A 26,891-nucleotide genomic window follows, 5' to 3' on the forward strand; every position below is an offset into this window, starting at 1 on the left:
TAACAACCACTTAATAGCAGTTGTTGCCTTTACTACCTAGGACTCTTCACCGAGTTCTTATGCTATTTACTGTCGTGTGTGGCCCTTAGAAATGCCCTACTTGTTTATGGTTCATTTGGGATCATGAATGAACCCATTGCTTACCATTTGTTTTTGTTTATGTACTACGTTTTCTATTTGGGCTTTGTTCTTGTGGTGCTCACCCCTTTGTGGTTGTTTAATCCCTTGTAACCTGCTTTTCTTATTTGAATAGAAAGAAAGAAATAAAGAAAAAACTATATAAGACATATTATCTAATATAGTATATAACTATAGTCTATTGGTTACAAATTTTTTTTTTGATAAGTGTCTATTGGTTACAAATTAACAATATGTTATTATATAAAACTAAATAATATAAATTGTAATATATCAATAATATGTGCAAGTAGTAAGTATAGTATGCTATATATTGTTAATTAACTATGATACAAGTATAGTATATAATAATTATTAACCATGTCCGATGTGTCATATATATATATAGGCTTTTTGATTTTATATATATAAACATACTATCTAGTTAGTTCATAAATTGACATATGAAGTTATTAATAGTTAGTATATATATATATATACATATATATATATATATACTAACTATTAATAACTTCATATGTCAATTTATGAACTAACTAGATAGTATGTTTATATATATAAAATCAAAAAGCCTATAAACTATAGTTAACTACTTAACTTTGCCTACATGATCAGTTAGTTGCTTGGTAATATTGAGTCAGTATACATTAACAAACTAGCTAATAACTTCATGTATTAGACTGTCAGTTAATACCAAGTATATGTTTATAAACACATAGAAAACATATGTACATATATGAGCTAGGCTTGCGATCTTTATTTGAATTTCATCGAGTAAGTTAAATATATGTCACTTAATAATTGAGCAGGCTTCTATAGTCATGAACGGGTTTATGTAGTCACAAAGTTTAAACAAGTGAGTATCAAGCGGGTTGTTGACCAAACTGATTTATTTATAGCTCTACTCCTAGGTTCCTTTTTCTATATGTCTTTCCCTTCCAAAATAATGTAATCAAGACAAAATTACAACTTCTTACTTGCACGGCCACCCCTATTTGGTTGAGCAGCTTGAGCTCGTTACACAACTACCTGTTTTTAGTTGAGGTGGTTATGTGACTACTCCTAGTCAGTTTGAACTCGTTCCGCAATTATTCTTATCATTGTCCTACGTTAAGGGTGGTGGTAGTTGCACAATTACCTCTAATTATTTTAGTATTTTTATAAATAAGAAATCAATCCTTGCAATTGAAAAATTAAGCACATATTTTATTTTCAAAATATTTTTATAAGAAAATGTGAAAAGATTTTTAGAAAGTGTGTTTTGTTTTGTTTTTTGAAATTATTAAGAATTATTATTATTTTTTTTGAAAAACATGCGTTTTTATTTTTGCAAAAGGAGAAAATACTTCTTGAATGGAATATTTTTTTGACAATATGAGAGCACTAAACCCGCCAAAAAAAAAAAAAGTTCCTAAACCCAATCACACCCGCCCTCTCTCTGCGCCTAACGGCCTTCCAATCTGCTAGGGTTTTCACATTTGGTTGCAGCGGGAATGGCCTCCTGCACGCTCTCAGCGCTCCCAATAATCTCAAACCCTACCAATTCTTCTTCTTCCACTCTTCCATGGCGTCTCAACCCGCATAATTTAGCTACCTCTCTGTTTGGAAGGAAACTCTCGATTCGGCCCTCGAGTTCGAGACGTTTCGTTTCGAAGCATCGACCAACCATCGCCACGGTGCTCTCTAGTCTCCCAACTCTGTATGTTCAAGTGCTTTCAATGTGTATGTTACGTATGTATGAGTAATATGTGGGATGTGTTGCTTCTTGCCTTATTGGCCTTGGTCGACATAATTTTTAGGTTATTTTTCCAGGAAACCAGAGAGGGCTTCTTCTGAGAAAACCCCGAAGTGAGTGAATTTCAATTTCGTCTGTCCTTCCGTGCGTATGTGTGTTGAAGTTTATGCGGTGTGAGTGGGTATTTGTTTTAGGGGTTTTCTGTGAGTGACTGTTTGGGCTTCGGGTGATGTGATCAGATGGTCGGCGAGGGCAATAAAGTCGTTTGCTATGGCTGAATTGGAGGCAAGGAAGCTCAAGTATCCGAATACTGGGACCGAAGCGCTTCTAATGGGGATTTTGGTTGAGGGTTAGTGATTTTCGCCAACTCTTTTAAGCTTTTCTTTCTGTTTGTATTTTGTTTTCAAGTTGCATCCTGATTTCATTTGTTGCATTTCTTCATAAAATGTTGTATTGCAACCGTGGAAAGTAAAGTTTTGTGAACTACAATCACGAACTAGGAATCGGTATTTTCTGAAATTTTGGAAATCTAAAGAAAAAAGGTTTTGAAGAATTGGAAGCAGGGGCTATAATATACGACATATGTAGAGGGCGTGTCAGGCTTGGTTCAATTAACTTGAGGAACTGTTTGAGCTAGGATTGAGTTGAGCATTGAAAAGTTTGACCCAGCTTGACTTGCCACTGTATACAGTTCTGGTATTATCTCAGCTTGCTAAATACATAGTCGAACGGGATGAGGCAAAAGGTTGAACTTGAATTTAAGCTCAAATCAGCTCATGACAAGTTTTATCTTATTTATTCTTTTTTTTGATTAGTAAACATTATTTACGTTCAATATTTATTTGACGAAATGCCCCCATGCAGGATCAAACTATTTATTTATTCTATTGAGAAAACCAACTGTTTGATATCATAAAAATCAATGAAGATGATAAATGGCATTTCCTGATATAAAAGGAAAAGAGTCTGGAGTTCTAGTAGTAGAAGATATTTCTTTACCACTCACAAAATTTGGATGATTGCAAAATGTCGCCCCCTTTACATCAAATCATTTTTGAGCTCAGCTTGTTTGAAATTGGCATGTGCTGGAGTAAACCTCCAAATGATATGATGATCTGAGTTCAAGCAGCTTGGATAATTTTGGAGTCTTACTTGGAGAAAAATTTATGAAAAGACTTGTCAGATACTTCCTGAACGCGTATATGCTCAAACTGATCTCCTGAAACTTTCAGGATGGAACAAGGAAGCTCATCAAAAACACAATTTCTTGTTAATATCAATAAAAGTTCCTTATAATTTTACATGTTTCATCTATTCCTCTTCTGGTTTGAGGCAACTGATTCCTCCCCCACTTCTTATTATTCGTTTACTTCTTTTGGGCCATGTAAAATTATATGAAGGGTTATTTGCTTAATGGATCCTTGTTGAGGCTGTTTGGACTCACCCAAGTTAGTTGTATATGTAATTAGATACACACCTTGCACTTTGTATCCAAGTGAGAACTAACAATAAATAGTTAATGGCATACCCTTCAAATATAGTGATTCTTTTTACGAGTAGTTCACTTATGGGGTCACCATCCATTGAGGTGATTTGGTTTGTTTTTCCTCTTTTTTCTTTTAATGGTATTCAAGTGCAAATGTCCAATGAAATGCATCATTATCTGGGTGAGCAACCAAAGCTTCATTTGCAATGCCCTGCTTTATTGGCTTCAATAAGGATTGTTGCATTCTGTATCAAATAGTTAGTGCCTTCTGCTAAAAATAATTGAATACTAAGGAATGCTTCTTCCCTGTCAAAAAAGGGGTAAATGTGAAAAAACTATGCCATTTTCTCTGTCAACTTCCAGTAACTTCTTTCCTGCCCACATCAAGTATGGGACAAAAGAATCATTCTCTCAGATGCATGGGTTTGAGCTACTGTAACCATGGTTTGTATAAATGTTCTTAATATGAAAAAAAATTGCTTATGATGAAGTTTGATATTTGAATAAATATATTATTTTGTCTTGATAAGAATTTGAAGGAAAGCTTGATTACTTTGGAATGGTGAACATGTTAAATTTGAAGCACAAACAAATAACCCATCACATATTTGGTTTTCATTGTGGGAATTGCTTTATGAACAACTTAAGCGGAGATGACAGATATATAATGTATGTATAACACGCAAGCCTCTCTTTTGGAGCATTAACACGCAAGTTGCTGGATGTCCTTTGATCTGCCTCTGGCGTCGAAGTGAAAGTTGCTGGAGTGAAGGTTATTTCTTCTAGCTTTCTCGATTTGTTTCCCGTGTCGTCTTGTTTTGAGATGGGTTCTGATGGTGAGCTGCGATCTGCCGTGGATTGCTTTGCATTGGAGACTATGTCGTGGTCTCAGGCGGCGGCGGATGCTTCTTTGAGATCGAAGAAGAGGAAGGGTAATTTTGGTATTATTGGGTTAATAAGGAATCTAGGGCAAGTTCATTCTAAATTGGATCGGGTCCTGGCTGGATTAGGCCCGAAGCCCAATCGCAAAAGGAAAAGGTTTGGTTCTTTGGGCCTCGCAAAATCTGCCTTTGGTCAAGAATCCGGGTCTGTCCTTGAGGTTGGTTCGGGTCAATTGTCAGATCCGGGTTTGGATCCGGTTTTGGATCAGGTTTCGGATTTGGGTTCAGATTTGGATTTGGTTCTGGATTTGGATCCGGGTTTGAATTTGGGTTTGGAACCGGGGTTGTGCTTATCCTCAAAATCATCTCTTTTGGTGCCTGATTCAGTTCTTGCGCTGACTTTGGTGTTTCCTCCGGTGCTTCCTTTGGCCTCTGAAGCAGTTGTGGAAACGCTGGCTAGGTCTCCTTTAGGTCTGCAGGCTGTGTCGAAATCGGTGAGTTTTGCTGATTTGGGTTCCCAGTCGGAGGTTGTTGTGTTACCGGTGCCTTCTCAAGTCCGGCAGTTTCCAGTGGGTATTCTCGATTCTCCGGTGGGGGATTATGCCTCCCCGACGAGTCCTATGTGCAAGGAAAGGGATGGTTCCCTTTCTAAGGTGGCGTATTCTTCCCAGGCTACGGTCGAAGCTCATGATAAGACTGCTCGAATCCCTTTGCCGGTGAATGGTTTGATCAGATGGGGTTTTTTTGGGTTCGAGAGCTGCTTCTCCTTCTCGGTCTGTGGTGAAGGACGGTAAGGTTTCTCGGGTTAAGGCTGATGAGAACCCTACTCCAGCGAATGGGTTAATCCGTCGGGGGTTTATAGGGTTGAGTTCTGCTTTTCCCTCTATGCCGGTGGTATGCTCTTCTCTCTCGAATACTTCCCATTCCTATAGGGCGACTAAGCTGGGAAGGAATCTTAGCCAACCTTTTCCTCGCATGACAGAGGGTGGTGCTCCCATTTATTCCTCTATCTCCAAGTCTCAACTAGAGTATTCCCGGATGGTGAAGGAAAAGGTTGCTAAGCAGTTGCAGAAGAACAAGGAGCTACTTGCCGAGGTTGTGGCGGAAACTACGGAGAAGGGGGTGGAGAACTATTCAGAGGTGGTACAAGAGGCAGTGAAATTTGCCTCCATTATGGGATTGTCTTGTGGTGAAGGAGGTGACGAGAAAAGTCTTTTGAATCTTTTTACGAATATTGAAGAGGAGCGGGAGCCCTATACCCCAAAGATGAGGGAAGAGGAAACTCAAGAATTTAGAATGCTCCATCAATTATGAGGCTAGATGGAGACTTTCTTCGGAGAGGTGCTAGCGCTGGGGGGGTTGTGTTAGGACCAAAAATGCATTTTCCTTTCCTCCAGAGGTGCATTAGGGGCTTTGGGTTTTTAGGGCTGGGTTTGGGCTAGTGTGGGCTTTAGTCTTTGGGTCTTTCTCTTTGGTTTTACCAATTGGCTGTGGCTACTTGTTGGGTTTTTTTGGGTTGGGTCTTTTTGGGTTTTGTATTTGGGTTTTAAGTTGGGCTACCTATGTATATTTTCTTGTGTACCTAGAGGCGCATTGCGCTTTTATTTATTTTTATTATTATTATATATACAATATTACTTATCAAAAAATAATAATAATAATAATAATAATAATAATGTATGTATAAATGTATATTATGTACCATCAGTGTGTATAAGAGAAAGTAACAAATTATTCTTGTTAGTAAATAACCAAGTGACCGTCATCCTCCCACAAAAGTTGTGATGATTGGGGTCCCTGAAATTCTGGATGCTCTAACATAAATAGTTAATGCTGTTAAAAGCGTGGGATTACTTTTTTTCATATTTTTGGTAAAACTTTTCCCGTCTGAAATTTTCACTCTGGTGGAATGTTAATGAATTATAAGAATGTTTTCATGTTATGAACTTGCCCAGTGCCTCTATCACTGGATGCTGTATGCTTTGCTGAACTAGAAATATTTCTTTGATGCTCTTGTACCTTGTGCGTGTTCCCTAATTTTTTTTGTACTGTACTTTACAGGAACAAGTATAGCTGCAAAGTTTTTGAGGGCCAATGGAATTACACTTTTTAAGACGCGAGACGAAACTGTAAAGTTACTTGGAAAATCTGATATGTATTATTTCAGCCCCGAGCATCCTCCATTAACTGAACCAGCTCAGAGGGCCCTCGATTGGGCTGTTGATGAGAAGTTGAAGTCAGGTAGTCTCAGTATTCTATTTTCCATATGTCTGGATTTTGTGATTTTGTCGTATTTTGATTTCTAAATATTATACGACTTTGAATGTCTTTAAATTTTGCATGATACTTTTGCTTTCACTATGGATATTGTACAATGGTAGTTGCTATATATCATGAATTGTGCAAATTGATATTAATTTTGTTGTATTCTTAAAGGCGAGCTTGATATGATTGTAGTAGAAACTAGAAAGTCATGTTCAGCCTTTTAGGATTGGGAATAGAAAATTAACTTGAAGCTGCATATTGCACGCTTAAGTGATTTCTACATGATATTACTATGTGGTCGGTCACCTAATTTTGTTGGACTTATTAATTTTGGTCTATCAACCTGATTTGTGACTTGCTAAGGGTGAGCGTTAATCAAACTAAAAGTTTACGGTCATATTGGCAGCCATTATAGATGATACTATCATTGGTGAGATTCAAGTCAAAATTTTGGACTTTAAATTTATTTAAGGGAAAATTACATTTACCCCCCCCTTGCCTCTAACAACTACTCTCACTCTATTTGCATTGTTTCCCCTATGTTTTAATTTTTGCAATGCCCCCCTACAAAAAAAGAAAAAAAATCTACCATTGGGGTTGCAATGTCCCCTTCTTCTGTGACCCAAATTCCAAACTATCCATCCCAACAATGTTGTGTACTTATTGCATAATCCTATTTGTACCTAGGGTTGGCTAAAAGAAGCATACTAACTCCATTTAGGGACATTTACTTGGTCATGTAAGCCCATGATATCTTTCTTTACCGCCGTGGCCCATAAAACTATATTTCATTGACATTTTAATCCTGCCATTTTAACACATGCTTTGAATTTCTTGGAAAGAGCTCAACTGAGAAATGTGAATCACAAAACTGCTATTGGAGAACACATTGGTACATTCACAGAGATGAAAACCCCTCTGAGGTTTGTCTAGCAAATCATAATTGCTAGCTTGGCTCCAATTAAGCTTTCAAGAACTCTTGTTACTTCAGTCAAAATGTTATAGTTAACAGTATAAAGAGATTTGGATGTTTGTGAATTGGGAAAGTTCATTTTAAGAAAATGAAAATGGGAATTATGCAGCATTATGAATGTTATGTGTTTAGGTCATTTCTATATGGTGATTACCCTTTTAATCTATGTGATTTTCGTATAGCTTATTTGTTTGAGCTCAGTGATCTGAAATGACCTGTGATGCTAATATCATTATGGATATCCTGGAATATACATGTATTATTGAGCCTCCTGCACTCTTCACTGTCTTGTTGCACACCAATGCCGTTTAATGCTGACAATTCTTTCATGTAACATGCAAAAGACACGTTTGTGATTGATAGTATACCTATGAGTGATTATGACTTGCCTTGGCATTGCTGCTTCGAGTGTGGGAGAATGTATGTACCGTGTTTCGTAGACCAGACACATTGGGCCTATAGATATTGTAGACGAGCATGTGGTGTCACAGAAATTGAGGGAGTCTCCATCTTCTTGTAATAATGTTTGGTTTGTAAAAGCAGTATGAATATTTCCATCATATCTAATTCATGCTAATGCATCCAAAAGTTTCTCCAATGATAACAACTTAGCCTAAGAAGAAAGGGATTACAGACCACTTTTATGAGGGCAGGCAGTGAAGAATTTAGATAATTCTGTCATCCCCCTTTTTTGTGTGGAAATGTATAGAGTTTAAGTTATCTGAGTGGTATTAGTGAACTACCCTATCAGTATTTCACTATTTCTCTAGATCAACATGTTAGATTACATTACTGATGTCGGGAACACTTAAAGAACAGGCACTTACGTTTTAACATTGCAAAGCATAGAAAGTGGTTTATACTTATTTGCCTTGTAATGGATGCATACCATATAAAACATCAAACTTCTGTACGATGGAGCAGACATTGAGATGTTTGAACCAAAGTGGGCTGGCTACTGTAAACAATGAGATTGTTTTCTGCCTCTTGTGCCAATGATGTTCCACTCTTGTAATGTTGTGGCTTATAATCTGTTGAGTTTATTGTTTGAAATGCAGGTGAAAATGGGGAAATAACAACAACTTATCTGCTTCTTGGAATTTGGTCGCAAAAAGATTCAGCAGGTTACAAGATTATGGCCTCTCTTGGTTTTGATGATCAGAAAGCCAAAGCGCTTGCAAAATCCGTAAGTATTTAGCTTTTGTAACGAGTGAGTATCCTCCTTGATATGACTATTAATGAAGCTTTTGTTGATGCAGATGAATGAGGATATTGTTTTGAGCCATAAAATCTTGGGCAGGCTCCTTTCTCATTGATAGATTTCATCCATAGCTTTTGATTTTCCCTTTATCCCTGCCTTGATGGCTTGGTCTTGATCTATCTTCACATAACTGTTCTATCGAAATGTATCTTTTGGACAGATTTATCTTCTGAAAGCTAAAAGCATTCTTAGAACCTTTGAAATGAACTTAACATACGGAAATGAACCCTTTCTTCAATTACGTTGTGATGCAAGTTTCTTAACCGTTTCCTTGAGATGTGGTGTCTGTTGCAGCGTTAAAAAAAAAAAAATTTTTGGATGCAGGAATAACGACGTAAAATGGACACGTCGCTTTCAATCCGATAACACGTGTATAAAACCTTTAATAACACGTGTTTATTGTCGCACATTTTCTGTATGTCAAAATAATATATATATATATATATATATTATTTGATATGTCCACACAAGGGCTGTACTTTTTATATTTAAATTTTACTCATTGATTTAATAGATTTCGTTAATGTTACACTATTTGTCATAATTTTATTGGTTTTGACGTGTCACGCTATCGGAATCGGTTGAGTAGGGTGGATGGAATTTGATTGTAAAAAGTAGATTTTTTTATTTTTGGCACACTTCAAGGATTTTTGAGTTCATTTTGATATTATAAAGAGCTAATTACAAATTAGTTAAATCATAGACTGCGGCAGTTGATTTTGTATTTTTTTCCAAATAGATAAAAAGAAATTTAAATTTAAAAATCATAAGCATATATTATTTATGAAAAAAAATCTGTATTATATAATATATACGGTGGAAGGTACATAATAAACACCTCATCATAAGCGAATCACTATCCTCCCGCCAAACAACACACTATAGAAGGGGTTTAAGCCAATACGGCCATACGTTTCCCCCCAATTCAAAAACCCTAACTCCTCTGGCTTCCACGACGTCGTCGTTTTCCTGCAGCCCCCCCTCTCTCTGCAACTTTAGAGTAGACGAAGATGAGCTTTGCGGCCTACAAGATGATGCAGTGGCCGACGGGGATCGAGAACTGCGCGTCGGGTTTCATCACCCACTCGCGCGCCGACTTCGTCCCCCAAGTAAATCCCATCCAGACCGATGACATCGACTCCGAATGGCCCCACCGCGGTGACATTGGTCCCGTTCCCAACCTCGTCGTCACTGCCGCTAACGTCCTCGAGCTCTACGTCGTTAGACTCCAAGAAGAGGGCAGCAGAGACTCCAGGTCCTCCGCCGAACCCAAGCGCGGTGGCCTCATGGATGGCCTCTCCGGGGCATCCCTCGAACTCGTTTCCCATTACAGGTAAATCTTGGAGTAATTGTTCAAATGGATTTCTGATTTTATGGTTAGAGGCCAATGTAACTCTAAAAGCTTGCATTATGACATGTAGCCATTTACTTTCGACTTAAAAATTTTGAACCCAAGTGGCTGGAATATTGGATGAATAGTTGATGACACAATTGACTAGATTGTGCTCTAAATGCATCTACTTTGAGCATCCATTTTAAGTTGACTTTTAAGTTTCATCAAGTAGACGAAAGCATTAGTGATATATTGTAATTATCGTCTTTCTTCTCTTCTTATAAGTATGGTAGTTTGTACCTCAATCTGAATATGTCGGTCCCCCACTTTTATTCTGTTTTACAGGTTGCATGGTAATGTGGAATCGATGGCAGTATTGTCCATTGGATTTGGTGATGGGTCTAGGAGAAAAAGAAGAGATTCTATTATCTTAGCCTTTCGGGACGCAAAAATTTCGGTTCTGGAGTTTGATGATTCAATCCATGGGCTTCGTACAAGGTGGGGAGGGTGTCAAAGGAATTTAGCGGAGTGTTTTTGGTGCATTCTTCTCTGTTAGAGGATTTATGTTTGATAAACAAAACATTCATGTACAAAGTAACCATTTCATTTTTTCGACTAATGATATCAGTGAACTATAGGAGAAACATGCATAATGAGTTGCAGCATCCGACTGATGCCTTTTTTATGGAATATATAATGTGTCATTAACTTATTTTTGTTCCTTTTGGGCTGTGCTTTGATAAATTATTATTTTTTGTGTGGATATATAATGAAAATTGTGGAGTTTAGTTGTTGCTATATGGGGCAAATTTGACATTTGAACAAGGGCACAGGCTGGTATTGAAAATCCATAAATAGATGTTTGTCTCTAGAACTAATTTAGCCATCCAAAAATTTCGAAAAATTTCTTTGTAGATGTTGGTTATTTGTATTTTTTTTTTTGTATTTTTTTTTAATTTTTCTCTAGTTTATAAATATTTCTCTGATTTTCTTTTGGAATTTCATTGGACATTCAACAGTTTTTGTTAATATGTTAGCAATATATTTTTTAGTTAAAAGCAAATCTTATAAGGTCATATGTCAGAAATTAGGTTTACAGTTAAAGTTAAGAGAGGATTGGACAAGAATTATTAATGGAGATGCCATGAAAATTCATTGAGCATAAAGTGGAAACCAAGCAAATTATTTTACCTCCATTTGAATGTCATGCTTTTGTAGTTGAAGAACAAAGGGTTGCTTAGAATTTGCGGTTAATATTTTGGCAAAGGTTTCTTTGAATGGTGACATGGCGCCAGACCCTGACGGTTTCTCTATGGCGTTCTTCCAAGCTTGTTGGAATGTTTTAAAAGTGGATATCATGCTTTTAGCGACTTCCATGCTAGAGGTAAGTTTGAGAAGAGCCTCAATGCTTCGTTTTTTACTTTCATTCCCGGGGCTATTGATCTTAAGGACTTCTGCCTGATTTGTCTTGTGGGGGGGTATCTACAAAATTATTGCTAACATTCTAGCAAACGGGCTTAAGATAGTGATAGAGAGGATCATCTCTTAGTCGCAAAATGCTTTCATAAGAGGTAGGCAAATCCTAGATTCTGTTCTTATTGCCAATGAATGCCTTGATAGTAGATTAAGATCTAGTGAGCCAGGTGTTATTTGCAAAATGGACCTTAAAAAAGCTTATGATTATGTGAATTGGGATTTTTTACTGTATATGCTGAGGGGGTGTGGCTTTGGGGAGAAATGGTACTCTTTGATGGCTCATTGTATATCCTCATTGCGTTTTTCGGTTTTGGTAAATGACACTCCTACAGGCTTCTTCAATGGCTCTCGTGGTTTGAGACAAGGGGATCCCTTATTCCCTTTATTGTTTGTCCTCATAATGGAGGCTCAAGTAGAATGTTATTTGCCGCTGTTAGTGGGGGTTGTTGGATGGTTTCTCAGCTGGCAATGTTGTTTTCTCCCACCTTCTGTTTGCTAATGATACCTTGATCTTTTGTGGTGCTCTTCCAGCACTTCTTCGCCATTTGTGGAGCTTATTCCTTTGCTTTGAAGTTGCTTTGGGCTTAAAGGTTAACTTGGCCAAGTCAGAGGTGGTTCTTGTGGGTAATGTTAAACAAGTGAAGAGGTTGGCTAGAATCTTAGGTTGTGGGGTTTTCACTTTGTCGGTAAAGTATTTCAGCCTTTTGTTGGAGGCTTACTACAAGGCTAAGCATATTTAGGACAGTGTTATTGAGAAGGTAGAGCGTCCGTTGGCTAGTTGAAAAATGATGTATCTGTCTAAGGGTGGTAAGGTTACCCTTAGAGAACTAGCAACAACTTCCCTAAATTCTATTCTCTTCCCTAAATGTAGGGAAAATTCCTAAAAAATCACATAAAATAGAGGAGGCAAAAGTGCTACCCTAGATTTAGAGTAACAATTTTGGTTCCCTTAATATTATTTTAATATAAATAGGCTTTCTCTTTCCTCTTTCTTTCCTTTAACATTTATTTTGAAACAATATTTAAATGGGTTCTCTTTACTCTCTGTTTCCCCTAACATTTAATTTAAAGAATATTTAAATGGTATAGGAAATTGATAAGGAAAGCTACTATGGAGTTTATTTGAATAGGAAAACAAAAATTAGTTTTGTTCCCTACACCTACGGAAAATATTAGGAAAGCTGCTACTAGTGCTCTTATTAACAACCTACGTACTTCATGTCTCTCTTCTTTTGGACTGTTGCCAACTACATTGAGAATTTCAAGTGTGATTTTTTATGGGGTGAACTAGGTGAAGAGTTCAAATATCACTTGGTGAGTTTGTCCAAGGTTTGTTCACTGATCTCTGAGGGAGGGCTGGGTATTAGGAACTTGATGGTGTTCAATCGTGTTCTCTTAGGTAAATGATTGTGGTGCTATGGGTTTGAGAGAGAGGCTTGGTGGAGAGTTGCGGTGAAATCTAAATTTGGCAGTTCATGGGGTGGGTGGTGTTCTCTTGAGCCTTTTGGGGCATTTGGGGTGGGGTTACAGAAGAATATATCTAAAAAGGTTGGGAGAAATTTTCGTGTTAGACCATATTTGAGGTGGGAGATGGTTCTAGGATTAGATTTTGGGATGATCGGTGGTGTGGGGATGTGGATCTAAAGGCAGCTTTTCCATCTTAATTTGGTATTGCTCGTGCAAAAAGATGCCTCTGTTGTGGCTCATTTGGAGTTTTTGGGTAATTCCAGCTAGTGGAATGTGAGCTTTCCTAGAGCGGTGCATAATTGGGTGGTGGGTGTCTTTGTCTCATTTCTCTAGGTGTTGCACTTAGTTAGAGTGAGAAGAGGAAGTGAAGATAAGTTGTGGTGGGTCCCCTCCAAAAGAAGGTTGTTTAAGGTCAAATCCTTCTTTTGCTCTCTGGCTTGTACTGAAGGTTGTTGCTTCCCTTAGAAGAGTGTGTGGCGGACTCGGGCTCCTTTGAGGGATGCTTTCTTCGCGTGGTCGGCGGCTGTAGGTAAGATTCTTACCTTGGATATCCTTAGGAAGTGGCATGCCATCGCGATGGACATATGTTGCATGTGTAAGAGGAATAGAGAGTCTGTGAACCACCTTCTTTATTGTGATGTGGCCTATGCCATTTGGATTGCCTTTTTTCAGTCGTTTTGAGTTGTCTTGGGTTATGCCTAGACGTGTAGTCAATTTGTTTGCTTGTTGGTGGACCTTTGGCAGTTTACAGAGTGCTGCTGTGTGGAAGATGGTGCCTATGTGCCTTTTATGGTGTTTATGGAGGGAAACAGATGACAAAAGTTTCGAAGATCGAGAGAGGTTGTTGGAGGAGATTATATCTTTATTCTTCAAAACTTTGTATCTGTGGACATTTGCTTACGTGTCTCCCCTAACAATTAGTTATTGTGATTTCCTTGTTCTTATTGCTAATTCTAGTTAGGTATTTTAGTTTGTATACTTCCTATGTATTTTAGGGTACCTCACGATTTTAATGATATTTGTTGATTACTTATAAAAAAATTATTTTAGCAATATATTTCCTAGTTACGTAGCAAATCTTATAAGGTAATATGTTAGAAATTTGGTTTACAGTTAAAGTTAAGAGAGAATCGGACAAGAACTATTAATGGAGATGCCATGAGAATTTGTTTCTTGTAAAGTTGAGATCAAGCAAATAATTTTACCTCCATTTGAATGCCATGAGTGAGACGGGAAGGTGACGACGAGCTTTGGTGGGTCCTCTCCAAAGAGGCTTGTTTATTGTTAGATCAGTCTTGGTTAGCAATGATGGCTTATGTTTCCCTTGGAAGAGTGCTTGACAGATTAAGGTTCCTTTGAGGGCGACATTTTTTTGTTTGGTCGGTGGCCTTAGGAAGGATCCTTACCATGGATAATATGAGGAAACTATACATTATTGTAGATGTCTTCTTCAATCGACTTATATGCATGTTGGTGTACTGCCAAGAGTGCTCGGAGTGCTGATGTGTGAAAGATGGTGCATATAGAGGAAAAAGAATGATAGAAGCTTTGAGGATTGTCAAAGAACTTTGGAGGAGCTGAAGTCGTTATTTTTCTATTCTTTGTATTTTTGGACAGCATCTTTTGTTTATTATCATGATTTCCTTGCACTCTTTTCTCATTCTAGTTAGATGCTTTTTCATGTATACTTCCTGTGTACAAGAGGGTGTTTTACATTTTTAATGATATCTCAATTACTTATAAAAAAAGAAAATTATCATAACATTAAAGTTGGTGCTTATGGCATTAAGTTTTAGTTGTGGTCTTGAAACAACTTTATACTAGGCAAGATGCAGGCAAGGATATAAGCGCAAAAAAAAAAAAAAAAAAATTGAAGGATTTCAAATAGACATGAAGGGGATATAGCTACCAAAATGAGATATAGAGAAATTAATTATAGGGTAAAGATACTTATATTATTCCCAAATGTATGATATGTCTAGGATTATTTGCTTGAGTACTTATGTCTAGTATGTGATAAGAGACTTTATTCTTTGCCAAAGATATGTTATGACGTAGCGTTCCTCTTATTTATACCCTTTGCCATAAGTTCTTTTTTTGTGGCAGCTTAAAGTTATTTCTCGGTTTATAATACTTCACCTTGATATATCTCAGCACCATTCTCAAACATATGAATCCAAATTGAGTCAAACATGGTAATATTTCCAAACGAGAATGATAAATCCCTAATACTATTTAAGATTTTAATATATGGTCATCATGAATTTTGCGAACTCTCTCTCCCTCCCTCTTTTTTCTCTCCAGAATCATTATCTGAGATAGGTGTTCCAATATATATATTTTTTTAAATTTTTGAGCACACTTTTGGTGCAAATGTACTTTTTATTTTTGCAAAAATATACATGTATGTGCATGTGTGCACACAAGCACGTGTCAGTAAGTGTGTGTCCGTATGTGTGTGTGTGTGTATCTATATACTTCATTGGAAAATCATACTAATTCGTAGATTTTGATCCTGCTTTCAGCTCTATGCACTGCTTTGAGGGTCCAGAGTGGCTTCATTTGAAAAGAGGTAGAGAATCATTTGCAAGAGGCCCATTGGTGAAGGTTGATCCACAAGGGAGGTGTGGTGTCGTGCTTGTATATGATTTGCAAATGATAATACTTAAGGCTGCTCAGGTCTCTTTTGCCTCCTATACTTTGCAAGTGAAAGTCTTAGCTGTATTCTTTCATTGTTTTATGTTGAATGATTAAATTTATAGGTTAATTTTGATTTCAACATTTTTATGTTTTACTTATCAAAAATGTTTGAGAAATTATGGGAAGATAACTTATTGGCTTTGCAACTGTTCTGGCAATTGAGTTGTCTGGTTTTATTGTATCATAGTTTCAAGTGCTGGACTTCTTGGACCCTCTAAGACAGGCCGGGGGAATAAGATATACTGTCAGACTCAAACAATACATTAAAACCTTGTAATATATATATATATATATATGGACATTTATGGAGGTGATTTTATGTTACTCACTTTCCTAGTGAAAGGTTGGGGGGAGCGCGGTTCACTACTGCAATGTCAGAGTTCTCGGATTGCATCTCCGAACAGGGGCTTATGGACATTCTACTTGCAGGAGGGACATTTACTTGGTCCAATTCTTATTCTCGGTCTAGGATTGATCGTTTTTTAATCTCTCCAGAATGGGAAGCCAAATATCCTAGCTTGCTTCAGAAGAGGTTGCTTAGATTGTGCTCGGATCATTTTCCCATCTTGCTTGATTGTGATGGTATGATTGGGGGTAAGAGGCCTTTCAAATTTGAGAACATGTGGTTGAAAACTGATGGTTTTGTGGAAAAGGTGCGAGCTTGGTGGTCTTCTTACAATTTTTCTAGCACTCCGAGTTTCATTTTGGCACGAAAGCTTTAGATGTTAAAGATGGATATCATAAGATGGAACAAGAATGAATTTGGAAATGTGAATGTTATCTGCAAAGAGAAAGCGGAAGAATTGAAGGCCATGGATAGATTGGAGGAAGAGAGAGAATTGGGAGAAGAAGAGAAGAATAGAAAAAGGGTGATTGTTAGGGAATTGAAGATTGCTCTTTTACAAGAAGAAATTAGTTGGAGACAAAAATCTAGGATCCGTTGGCTCAAGGAGCGTGATAAGACTGCCTCCATTGGGCCATTAATGGTGTTCCTTCTTCCAATCAAGACAACATTAGGGATCATGCGGTACATTTCTACAAGTCTTTATTCGCTGAACAATGTAATTGGAGGCCTAGGTTGGACAACCTTGCCTTTGATTGTTTGGGAGCGGAAGATACGGATCGGCTAGAATGTTCTTTTGAGGAAAAGGAAGTGTTGGAGGTAGTGAAAGGTATGGATAGAGACAAGGTGTCGGGACCAGACGGTTTCTCAATGGCTTTCTTCCAAGATTGTTAGGAAGTGATCAAGGAAGACATTATGGCAGTTTTTTTCAGAATTCCATACTCGTGGTAAGTTCAAAAAAAGCCTTAATGCTACTTGTATTTCTCTTATTCTAAAGATTCCTGGAGCTTCCGAGCTTAAGGAGTTTTGCCCTATTAACCTTATCAGTGGGATGTATAAGATTATTGCTAAAGTTCTTGCTAATAGAATGAGGAGGGTGTTGGATAGGGTGATATCAAAGCCTCAGAATGCGTTCATTAAAGGAAGACAAGTCACGGATTTGGTTCTTATAGCAAGTGAATGCCTGGATAGTCGTATCAGTTCTGGGGATCTGGGTTTGCTTTGTAAATTGGATGTAGAGAAGGCTTATGATCACATTGACTGGAAGTTTCTCTTGTATATATTGAGGAGATGTGGATTCGGGGAGAAGTGGTGTTCTTGGATTAAGCATTGTATCTCGATCGCTCGCTTTTCCGTTTTGATCAATGGCACTCCTGCTGGCTTCTTTAGTAGCTCCCGAGGGGTGAGGCAGGGAGATCCATTGTCTCCGTTTCTGTTTGTCATGGTTATGGAGGCGTTTAGTAGGATGATTACTGCTGCCACCGAGAGGCTTCATTTCGGGCTTTTCAGTGGGAAACATGCTGTCGGTGAGGGTCAACATTTCCCATCTTTTGTTTGCAGATGACATGACGGTATTTTGTGAGGCGAATCTTGATCAAATTCATTCTCTTAATGCCCTACTTGTTTGCTTCGAAGCTGCTTTGGGTCTAAAGGTGAATATGGCTAAATCAGCTTTGGTCCCGGTAGGTGATGTGGATAATATGGAAGAATTGGCCGGTGTCTTAGGTTGCGAGGCGGAGTCGCTGCCTTTGAAATACCTGGGGCTCCCCTTGGGTGCTCGCTTTAAGGCAAAATCTATCTGGGATGACATTTTGGAAAAGATTGATCGGAGACTAGCGAGCTAGAAAAGAATGTATCTTTCTAAGGGAGGTAGGGTTACTTCTATAAAGAGCACCTTCTCTAATCTTCCTACATATTTCCTTTCCCTTTTTCCTATTCCTATCTCGGTGGCTAAGCGCATAGAGAAGCTCCAACGTGATGTTCTATGGGGAGGTTTAAATGATGAATTCAAATATCATCTGGTTAAATGGGATAAGATCTGCTCTCCTATTTCAGAAGGAGGTTTAGGGATCAGGAATTTGAGATTGTTCAACTAAGTTTTGTTAGGGAAGTGGCTATGGCGATATGCGCATGAGAGAAGGGCTTGGTGGCGAATGGTCGTGGATTCCAAATATGGGTCCGAATGGGGGGGTTAGCATTCTAGCAATATATCGGGGTCTCATGGGGTGGGCCTTTGGAGGTACATTAGTAGGGGGTGGCGGATGTTGTCTAGCTATACAAGATTTGATCCAGGAGATGGTTCCAAAATTAAATTTTGGGATGATGTTTGGTGCGGAAAAGCGTGTCTTAAGGATGTTTTTCCAGGCCTTTACACCATAGCTAATGCTAAAGACGCGTCTATTGCTGACAACTTGGACCTCACGGGGGGAGCTCTTAAATGGAATGTTAGCTTTTCTCGGTTGATTCATGATTGGGAGTTGGAAATGCTAGCTTCGTTCTATACTTTGTTATACTCTCATAAAATGAATAGGGAAGGAGAGGATAAAATGTGGTGGATTCCGTCCAGTAAAGGTAAATTCGATGTTCGATCTTACTACAATGAATTGGCTAGTACTGGGGCTAAGCATTTTCCATGGAAGAGTATCTAGCGCACCATGGCACCTGCGAGAGTGGACAACGATGTTAGGGAAGATCCTCACAATCGACAATCTTCGGAAAAGGAATCTCGTTGTGATCAATAGATGTTGCTTGTGCAAATCGGATGGGGAAACGATTGATCATCTACTTCTCCATTGCGAGATTGCTCGCTCTCTATGGGATGCTATCTTTAGCCGATTTGGATTGTCATGGGTCATGCTTCAAAAGGTGGTGGATTTGTTCGCATGTTGGTGGTCGGGAGGGCGTTCATGAAATGCCGTTGTGTGGAAAATGGTTCCCCTTTGCATAGTATGGTGTTTATGGTTAGAAAGGAATGCGAGATGCTTTGAGGATTCTGAAAGATCATTGGAGGATCTCAAGGCGTTTTTCTTCTACACGCTTTTTACTTGGACAATAGCTTGACTTGCCCCTTTAGTCATTAGTTATCTTGATTTCTTTGTTATTTTTTCTTCTCCTAATTAGGCGTTTTCTCTTGCATACTCCCTGTGTATTTGGGTTGCTCCCCTCTGCGCTTAATAATAATATTTAGGAAAAAGTTTATATAATTCCCTCAAACTAATACCTAATTTGCAATGTCCTCCCCAAGCTAAAGATTGTATCAATGTTTCTCCCAAACTACAAGAAATTTGCAATGCCACCTTTTTATCCCGCAAAAAGACAAAAAATGACCATAATTTTATTAATAAGACAAAAATACCCCCTTAAATTAGAAAAAAGGAAGGAAAAAAAAAGCTAAAAATTTTTAAAAAAGAGGTTGGGGGCCACCCTAGCCAAACCATCCCTTGGTCATTTGGGGGTGGTTTGCTCTTCGGCCATATCTAGGGGTGTCTCGATCACCCCTATGGCCATTGGGGATTATTTGGCTACACTCTCAATTTTTTTTAGGCCATGGCTAGAGGGTAGTTCTGTGAGCCGCCCTCTTCGGCCATATCTAGGAGTGGTTCGGTTATCTCCAAATATCTCCCCTCCCAAAAAAAAAGATGGGTGGCCAAACCACCATGACCTTGGGGGTGGTTTTGCCTTTAGCATTTTTTTTTTGTATTTTTTCTTTTAGTTTTTCAGTTTTTATTTATTTTTTATTAAGGTTATTTTTGTTATTTGGGATACATTGCAAATTTTTAGTAGTTTGGGAGGGGATATTGATGCAATTTTTAGTTTGGGAGGACATTACAAATTGGGTGTTAGTTTGAGGGGTTATGTGAACTTTTTCCTAATATTCATGTGTAAAAATAACTATTTTGATTGTATATGTCATATACAATGTCTTATGTCTTATAGAAGTTCCCTATTGCATTATTCGGTATTCATAGTGTATTGAATTAGTTTATTGAATATTTGAGTGTGCCCTTGGAACGACCAAAGTTTATGCTAGGCAAATGTTATCTTTCACATCTCCTCAAAAGTTTCATTTATTACTAAATTGTGCAATTTGCTTGGTACTCAATGTCAGAGAGACTCATCACAATAGTTACATTTTCAGTACTCCTATGCCACAATTGATATTTTCTAGTTGTTGGGGAGGGGGTTGGGATTTTGGGTGGGATGGGGTTTCGAAATGTTACAGATACTGGATTTAACCATTTGATGTTTAGATCTGTGTATTGGAGTATGATTAGATGCTTGAGACAAGTAATCCAGAATATCACTTTTTTTTTTTGCTTATTATTTGTGCTGCACATATTCCTGATTGTAGATTTCAATATGTATTGGTAACTGGGTGGTACATCGCAACTTCAGCGGATTTCTTAGCGTATTATACATGCTGTGTTTGTATTATTGAAATTGTAAGGTCAGGCAATACTTCGCCTAAGTAGGCTGGGGTACCTTCTACTCTTTTTAGTGGACTGTACGCTCCTGTTCCAACCAAGTGAAATTGACTTTTTCTGTGAGCATTATCAATGCACAAGATTGGAGAAACATAATAACCCTTTCTTTCTATGTACATCATCTTTCTACAACTGCTAGGCAATCTGGCAAAATTCCTGTAATTGAGAGATCTATTCAATCATAAGCTTTGTTTATTGTGTTTTAACTTCTAATATATAATGATATATGTTAATATCCTGTATATTGAAAATTTGAGTAGAATTGAGGTAGGATGACTAGCATTGGTCCTCCCTTGCAGAACTTAAAAAAATTTTAAATCTTTGAAAACCAAATGCTCTATAAAAATTTGCAGAACTTATATGTATGCATGTTGCATTTTAGCTTTTGATGGATTTCTCTGAAATGGATGCACCAAAAAAAAAAAAAAAAACTCCAAAAGCTTTGTTTAATATGATTTTCTTGGCTTTAATTCTCTAAATTTTGATTATGTCAGGATGGTTCTGGATTAGTTGGGGATGATGATGCTTTTGGTGCTGGAGGTGCTGTTTCTGCTCGAATTGAGTCATCTTACATAATTAATCTACGAGATTTAGACATGAAGCATGTGAAAGACTTCATATTTGTACATGGTGAGTGTTACCAAGCAATTCGTTTTATGTTTTGTCTAATGGGAAATTTCAGTCAGCCATTTTTTTTTTTCGTTTTATGTTACATGTGAAAGACTTTATATTTGTACATGGTGAGTGTTGCCAAGCAATTCGTATTATGTTTTGTCTAATGGGAAATTTCAGTCAGCCACTTTTTTTTTTTTTTTTTTTTTTCTTTCTAAACCATGTTGTATTGAAGGTGTGCACTTATTAATTTTCAATACCAAAGAGCATATTGGAAATGCAAATAGTGAGTTCCTAGATGTGAATCTAAAATCGTTGTGTACTTACATTACATGATACAGAGTGGCACACATTATAATCTTTATTAGACTGGTCATTACTTGATTGACTGCGGTATTTGTCGTACTTCTAATTTCTTTTATGTTTTTGGTAATTTTCAATCTGTTGCTTGGATCAGTTTTCTGGAAATTTTTCTTGATTTGTGTAGTTAAAATTAGTATTTGAGCAGCAGTGGTCCTACTAGATATGTAATTATGGTTTGCGTTGCCTTGAAATGACTTCGAAAGAGCTCAGTGCATCTCTAAATTCAAGATAATGTACTCTATAGGTTACATTGAGCCTGTGATGGTGATTCTTCATGAGCGGGAGCTTACTTGGGCTGGGCGTGTCTCATGGAAGCAGAATACTTGCATGGTTTCTGCACTTAGTATCAGCACAACTACGAAACAGCATCCCCTTATATGGTCAGCCATTGTAAGTGTTTACTAGATAGTCAATGGTCTTTGGACCAAATGTTAAGATATATAGCATGAATTTGTAGTATTCAGGAAAGGGAAAAAAGGGTACAAATAGAATCATCCTAATTCCTGCTTTTTTAGCATTGGAAGCTATTCTCATGTTCAATGTTTGTTTGTTTTCCTTTTCTTTTCTTCTTGTTAGAATCTACCACATGATGCGTACAAGCTACTTGCAGTCCCATCTCCTATTGGTGGTGTGCTTGTGATTGGTACAAATTCTATTCATTATCATAGTCAGGTATTATTTCATTGCATAGTTGCTAATTTTCTGCTTCATTATTATTATTATTATCATCGTGATTGCCATCACTATTGTTATTGAGATTAAGATGATCACATTTCTTTTCTGGGATACAGTGTAATGTTGTAAGTTCTTAGATGTCTACAAGTTCATAATATTTCTAAAATAATTTACTGATCTCCTGTTCGTGCAGTCTGCCTCGTGTGCATTGGCTTTGAACAATTATGCTGTTCCTGTTGATGGCAGGTGACAATATGCTGTCTTTTTGTCTCTTCTCAATCGCACCCACCCTCTAAAACCAAACACTTATTTTTATTGTTTCATCACATTATTACATATCATTGGTGATCCTCATGCTTGAATGTTTTCCTTGTGGTTGATTTATTCACCTGTTGCTTGAGATTTCATGGTTGTTTCGTCTAGGATGGTTTTGGATTGTTCTTCCTAATTCTCCATCCCTCTCCTAAAATAAATGCAAAAAAGAAACTTTCAGCTGGTTTTTTATTTGTTCACAAGCTCATTTCTCTTGATGTAGCTTGAAGTAATTTATATGAACAAAGCGGAGTTTTAATACTAGATGTTGATATTATTATCCGTCTATGATTTATATTATGGTCCTATCTTCTAAATCTTGAAGTTTTTGCTGCTACCATGTTTAATTACTTTTGTTTTAGTGGTGCGTATGACACTGATGACATGGGTGACTGTTGAAGAAGATAGTGGCTTAGTGTCCTATGGCTTATGACCTCTTAAAGATGCTTGAACAACTTTTGGCTTCTTTGCCAGTGAGAACGGCAGCATCAACATAAAATGTGTGCCCTTTCGATTTATTTGGCATACTGCCTATTGTATTACTACCAAAGAAAACAGTGATTGAATGGCACAATGGAATTATGCTTGTCTATCATAACTCTGGTAGTTGATGTTGTCATAAATCCCTCCATCTTTTGGTGTGGATTGTCAATGTTCAACCACAGGTGTTCGAAGAACTTGGGTGTGAGAGAAGATATCCTTGCACTGAGTTGTTAGCTTTTGGGTAGCCATTCTTTCAGTTTAGAGAATTTATGTTCTCTCTCAAGGTGATAATTTAGTGCTCAAGAATATCTTTGTTCTTGTTGGAGCACGCTTTTTGACAGGTCTAGTCTTTCTATTGAATTATGATGGTGATTGAGTATTCCCATAAGCTGCAGGGGTAGTTGCTAGGAGATAATTTTTTTTGATAAATAATCAAGAATATCATTAAAAAGTGCAGAAGGGGCGCAATCCAAGTACACAGGAAGTATATAAAGACACGCCTTTAAAGATAAAAAGAACAACATAAGTCTACAAATTGATGCAACGAAGAAACTTGAGGAATGTTCAAAACACCCACCCAATGGAAAAGCAAATTGAGAAACCTATTGCTAAGTTCCGCCATTGTCAATTCCTTATCTTCGAAACGTCGAGCATTCCTCTCCCTCCAAATAGTCCACATAAGGTACAAAGGGGCCATTCTCCAAACCTCCATCACCTTTTATTACCTCTTTGGCCTTTCCAGCAAGCAAGGAGATCACTATTCCTACCATTCATGACCCACTTCACATCAAAAAGGGAAAAAAGAACACTCCATAGAGCACGAGCCACGTCACAATGGAGGAGGAGATGATCAATGGACTCTCCACTCCTTTTACACATACTACACCAATCCACCACGATCAAATCTCTCTTCCGAAGGTTATCCAAAGTGAGAATCCTTCCAAGGGTAGCCGTCCACACAAAGAAACTAACTCTGAGCGTGATTTTAACCTTCCAAATACTCTTCCACGGGGAAGAATAACTCCCCACCTCGTGCCTCTCCGCAGGAGAAGGAATCACACCGAAGAAAGAATGTACCTCAAAAAGCTTCCTCTTTGAGGGGATAATCATAGATGGTTGGAGTAGTTACTGGAGCCTCTCGAATTTTGACATGTAATCTTATAAGGGTTTCTATTTTTTTTTGGTAGCATCTCAAGAGATTTTATGTCAATATTAGTGCTAATTGTTTGACTTGGGTGGTCTCTTGAGACCATGGGGAAATGAAAACCATTTCATTGTCTTCAGTACATTTATAAGAATCAATTATGTCTTTCTGTGGTTTTTAAATCAGTTCATGGATTTGGCTAGAGACAATGGTAATGTGGCCACACATTTTTGTTACAATTCTGATGTAGTATTTCCACATTATGCCCTTGTATTCTATGTATACTTTATATTGTATACTTGGTTAGTTTATAAAACATGCAAAAAATACTCTCTCTTTTTTATTTTTTATTTTTTATTTTTTATTTTTTTTATAGGTTAAAACATTAAAACATGCAAAATACCTTTGGTACTAAGTTTCATCAGCCCTTATTATTTTTTCTCCTTTTTATATATATATATATATATTTTTTTTCAATTTGCCTTTTTTCTTCTTAATCTTAGACTTATTGGTTTTGTCATATTTGTATTTATGTGTGATTATTTGAATGCATGGTTTGATTTTAATGCCCCTTAGTTGAGCTGATTTCACAGAGTCCTCATGTTTGAAGTACATTCCAATTTTATTTCAGTCAGGAGATGCCGAGATCAAGTTTCAGTGTGGAGCTTGATGCTGCCAATGCAACTTGGTTATTGAGTGACGTCGTCTTGCTGTCAACAAAAACTGGGGAACTGCTTTTACTGACCCTTGTTTATGATGGCCGGTAGGTTATAACTTGTCTTATCCTTCTTAATGGACAAAATGGACTACAAAGTAATAATCCTGCTCTTACATTACATGTTGTTTTGCTTATAATTTGGAAGTTTCTGTTTTTCATTTGCAGGGTTGTGTACAGACTTGATCTTTCAAAATCTAAAGCTTCTTCAGTGCTTACAGTGGTTGGTTACATTTTAAAAAAAAATTTCGGGCTAATTTTCTTTTAGAATTGGACTATCTAGCATTTTTTAAATTTATTTTTCTAACGCTTAATCATAGTTGTTCTTGAAAATCTACCAAATCTTTTATAGGGCATTACAACGATTGGGAATTCATTATTTTTTCTGGGCAGTCGGTTGGGAGATAGTTTACTTGTGCAATTTACAAGTGGATTGGGTGCCTCCATGCTGTCATCTGGTCTAAAGGAAGAGGTTTGTATTGGAAATCATTTTCTCTTTGCTACTTAGCTGCAATGGGGTTCAACGTAATGTTGTTTTACCATTTGATTTCTTGAGCACCGTAATTTGATTCTCCAAGTTAATCTGTGTGTCCTACAATATCATTCCATCAGTGTTGAAATTTTAGTCGTTGATATACAATACATTGCATTGTTTTTATTTTTTTGCAATAAATTTCATAGTTCATTGAAAATTTCAAATAACTCATCTTTGTTGTCTTTATGTTTTATCGTGATTGTTTTTCTGTAAATTCACAAGTTAACTTGAGAAGAAACTTTTAAGCTCGCCTTATCTATACAGGTTAGAGATATTGAAATTGATGCCACTCCAGTAAAGCGACTGCGAAGGTCATCTTCAGATGCTTTGCAAGATATGGGGGGTGGTGAGGAGCTCTCCTTGTATGGCTCAGCTCCAAATAATGCAGATTCAACACAGGTTGTCTACCACTCTGTCAACTATGCAGGCCTTTTTCTGCTTGGTTCTTTTCTAGCTGATAATTTAAGACACAACTCTGTGGTAATTTAAGCATCCATAAGACCAGATGCTAGGTTCTTAAAATGGTAGCTGAATATCCCTATCAAAGAGAAAACTTGGCTAGCTCTACATCTATCTATGGAACTTAATGGGAGCCTCGTAAATAATTTGCCTATTCATTCATATCTAAAACAAGTGGTTCTTTTCCCAATAATTTAGATTGCATCTAGTGTATGTATGTGCATTTTTGACTTTGGTGTATGATTAACTGTAGTTGTGCCACATCATCAGAAACTTGTAGAACTTTTACACTGTGTTATAGATGTTAAGCTACTATTATCTTTAATGCTCGGAATTTGGTGAATAGTGACTGATATATACAAGTTTGTTTGTCTAGTTGGTTTGAAAATAGTTGTAGATTCATACATCTTCGTTTGATAAATCAATTGCAACTATCCTAATAAAGTATCTTTTAGCCTTTTAACTAAGCCACCATACATGTGATCAATATGTACAGTGTTTGTTTCTAATGATGATCATATTCTCCTCTTCCTTTATGTATGTTCTAACATATTTTGATACATGTATTATATGAATATATCAAATAATGATTGTCTTTGTTTTTTTCTTTCTTTTTTGACATGCAGAAAACTTTCTCATTTGCTGTGAGGGATTCATTGACTAATGTTGGTCCTTTGAAGGACTTCTCTTATGGTTTAAGGATGAATGCAGACGCAAATGCAACTGGAATTGCCAAACAAAGTAACTATGAACTGGTCAGTTTTGTGACTTAGCTTACAATTTGTTTCCCTCTGCATGATGAATGTGGTACAGGTCCTTACACACCAAATAAATAAATGAATAGAGACACCAAAATATAAATTAATAAAAGGAGTGGTAGATGAATCATGCCTTATGGGGGTTTCAGCTTTAGCATGTTTTGCTGCACTCCTTATTCACTTGGACTTTGGATCAAGTGGTAATGGGTTGGGGTAGATTTATGTTCCAATCTTATCCAGCAAACAAGGAATAAAAAAGATAGAAGTTTAGCTGTGCTCATTCTGTAGAATTT

The 26,891-nt window shown here is 37.2% G+C and overlaps 2 protein-coding genes across 3 annotated transcripts in view; both read left to right on the forward strand.

Annotated features, from left to right (window-relative positions):
- The first annotated feature begins 1,530 nt into the window (after positions 1 to 1,530).
- On the forward strand, positions 1,531 to 8,960 carry LOC132183217 (ATP-dependent Clp protease ATP-binding subunit CLPT1, chloroplastic). Its single transcript, XM_059596619.1, has 6 exons — positions 1,531 to 1,837; positions 1,951 to 1,986; positions 2,113 to 2,222; positions 6,302 to 6,481; positions 8,537 to 8,664; positions 8,738 to 8,960. Exons 1-6 carry the CDS (start codon positions 1,632 to 1,634, stop codon positions 8,792 to 8,794), a joined length of 717 nt encoding a protein of 238 aa, XP_059452602.1. The 5' UTR covers positions 1,531 to 1,631; the 3' UTR covers positions 8,795 to 8,960.
- Positions 8,961 to 9,619: 659 nt separating this feature from the next.
- LOC132180746 (cleavage and polyadenylation specificity factor subunit 1) overlaps positions 9,620 to 26,891 on the forward strand; it is a 32,688-nt gene continuing 15,416 nt past the window's right edge. The window contains exons 1-12 of one of the 2 annotated variants that reach the window (XM_059593673.1): positions 9,620 to 10,072; positions 10,418 to 10,570; positions 15,541 to 15,694; positions 21,037 to 21,172; positions 21,762 to 21,907; positions 22,094 to 22,189; positions 22,386 to 22,438; positions 24,763 to 24,894; positions 25,015 to 25,069; positions 25,199 to 25,318; positions 25,646 to 25,780; positions 26,467 to 26,595. In XM_059593673.1, the coding sequence (XP_059449656.1) occupies positions 9,750 to 10,072; positions 10,418 to 10,570; positions 15,541 to 15,694; positions 21,037 to 21,172; positions 21,762 to 21,907; positions 22,094 to 22,189; positions 22,386 to 22,438; positions 24,763 to 24,894; positions 25,015 to 25,069; positions 25,199 to 25,318; positions 25,646 to 25,780; positions 26,467 to 26,595 (1,632 nt within the window). In that variant the 5' untranslated portion in view covers positions 9,620 to 9,749. Of the gene's footprint in view, positions 10,073 to 10,417; positions 10,571 to 11,401; positions 11,457 to 15,540; positions 15,695 to 21,036; positions 21,173 to 21,761; positions 21,908 to 22,093; positions 22,190 to 22,385; positions 22,439 to 24,762; positions 24,895 to 25,014; positions 25,070 to 25,198; positions 25,319 to 25,645; positions 25,781 to 26,466; positions 26,596 to 26,891 lie in introns of those variants that run through there. The other variant, XM_059593674.1, reaches the window with a different exon arrangement.

This window comes from Corylus avellana, chromosome ca5, assembly GCF_901000735.1.
Source record: "Corylus avellana chromosome ca5, CavTom2PMs-1.0".
Taxonomy (NCBI): Eukaryota; Viridiplantae; Streptophyta; class Magnoliopsida; order Fagales; family Betulaceae; genus Corylus; species Corylus avellana.

Coding starts and splice junctions, on each gene's coding strand:
- LOC132183217 (XM_059596619.1), top strand. CDS start 1,632: ATGGCCTCCTGCACGCTCTCAGCGCTCCCAATAATCTCAAACCCTACC. Junction 2,223..6,301: donor AATGGGGATTTTGGTTGAGG/GTTAGTGATTTT, acceptor TGTACTTTACAG/GAACAAGTATAGCTGCAAAG. Junction 6,482..8,536: donor TGATGAGAAGTTGAAGTCAG/GTAGTCTCAGTA, acceptor TTTGAAATGCAG/GTGAAAATGGGGAAATAACA.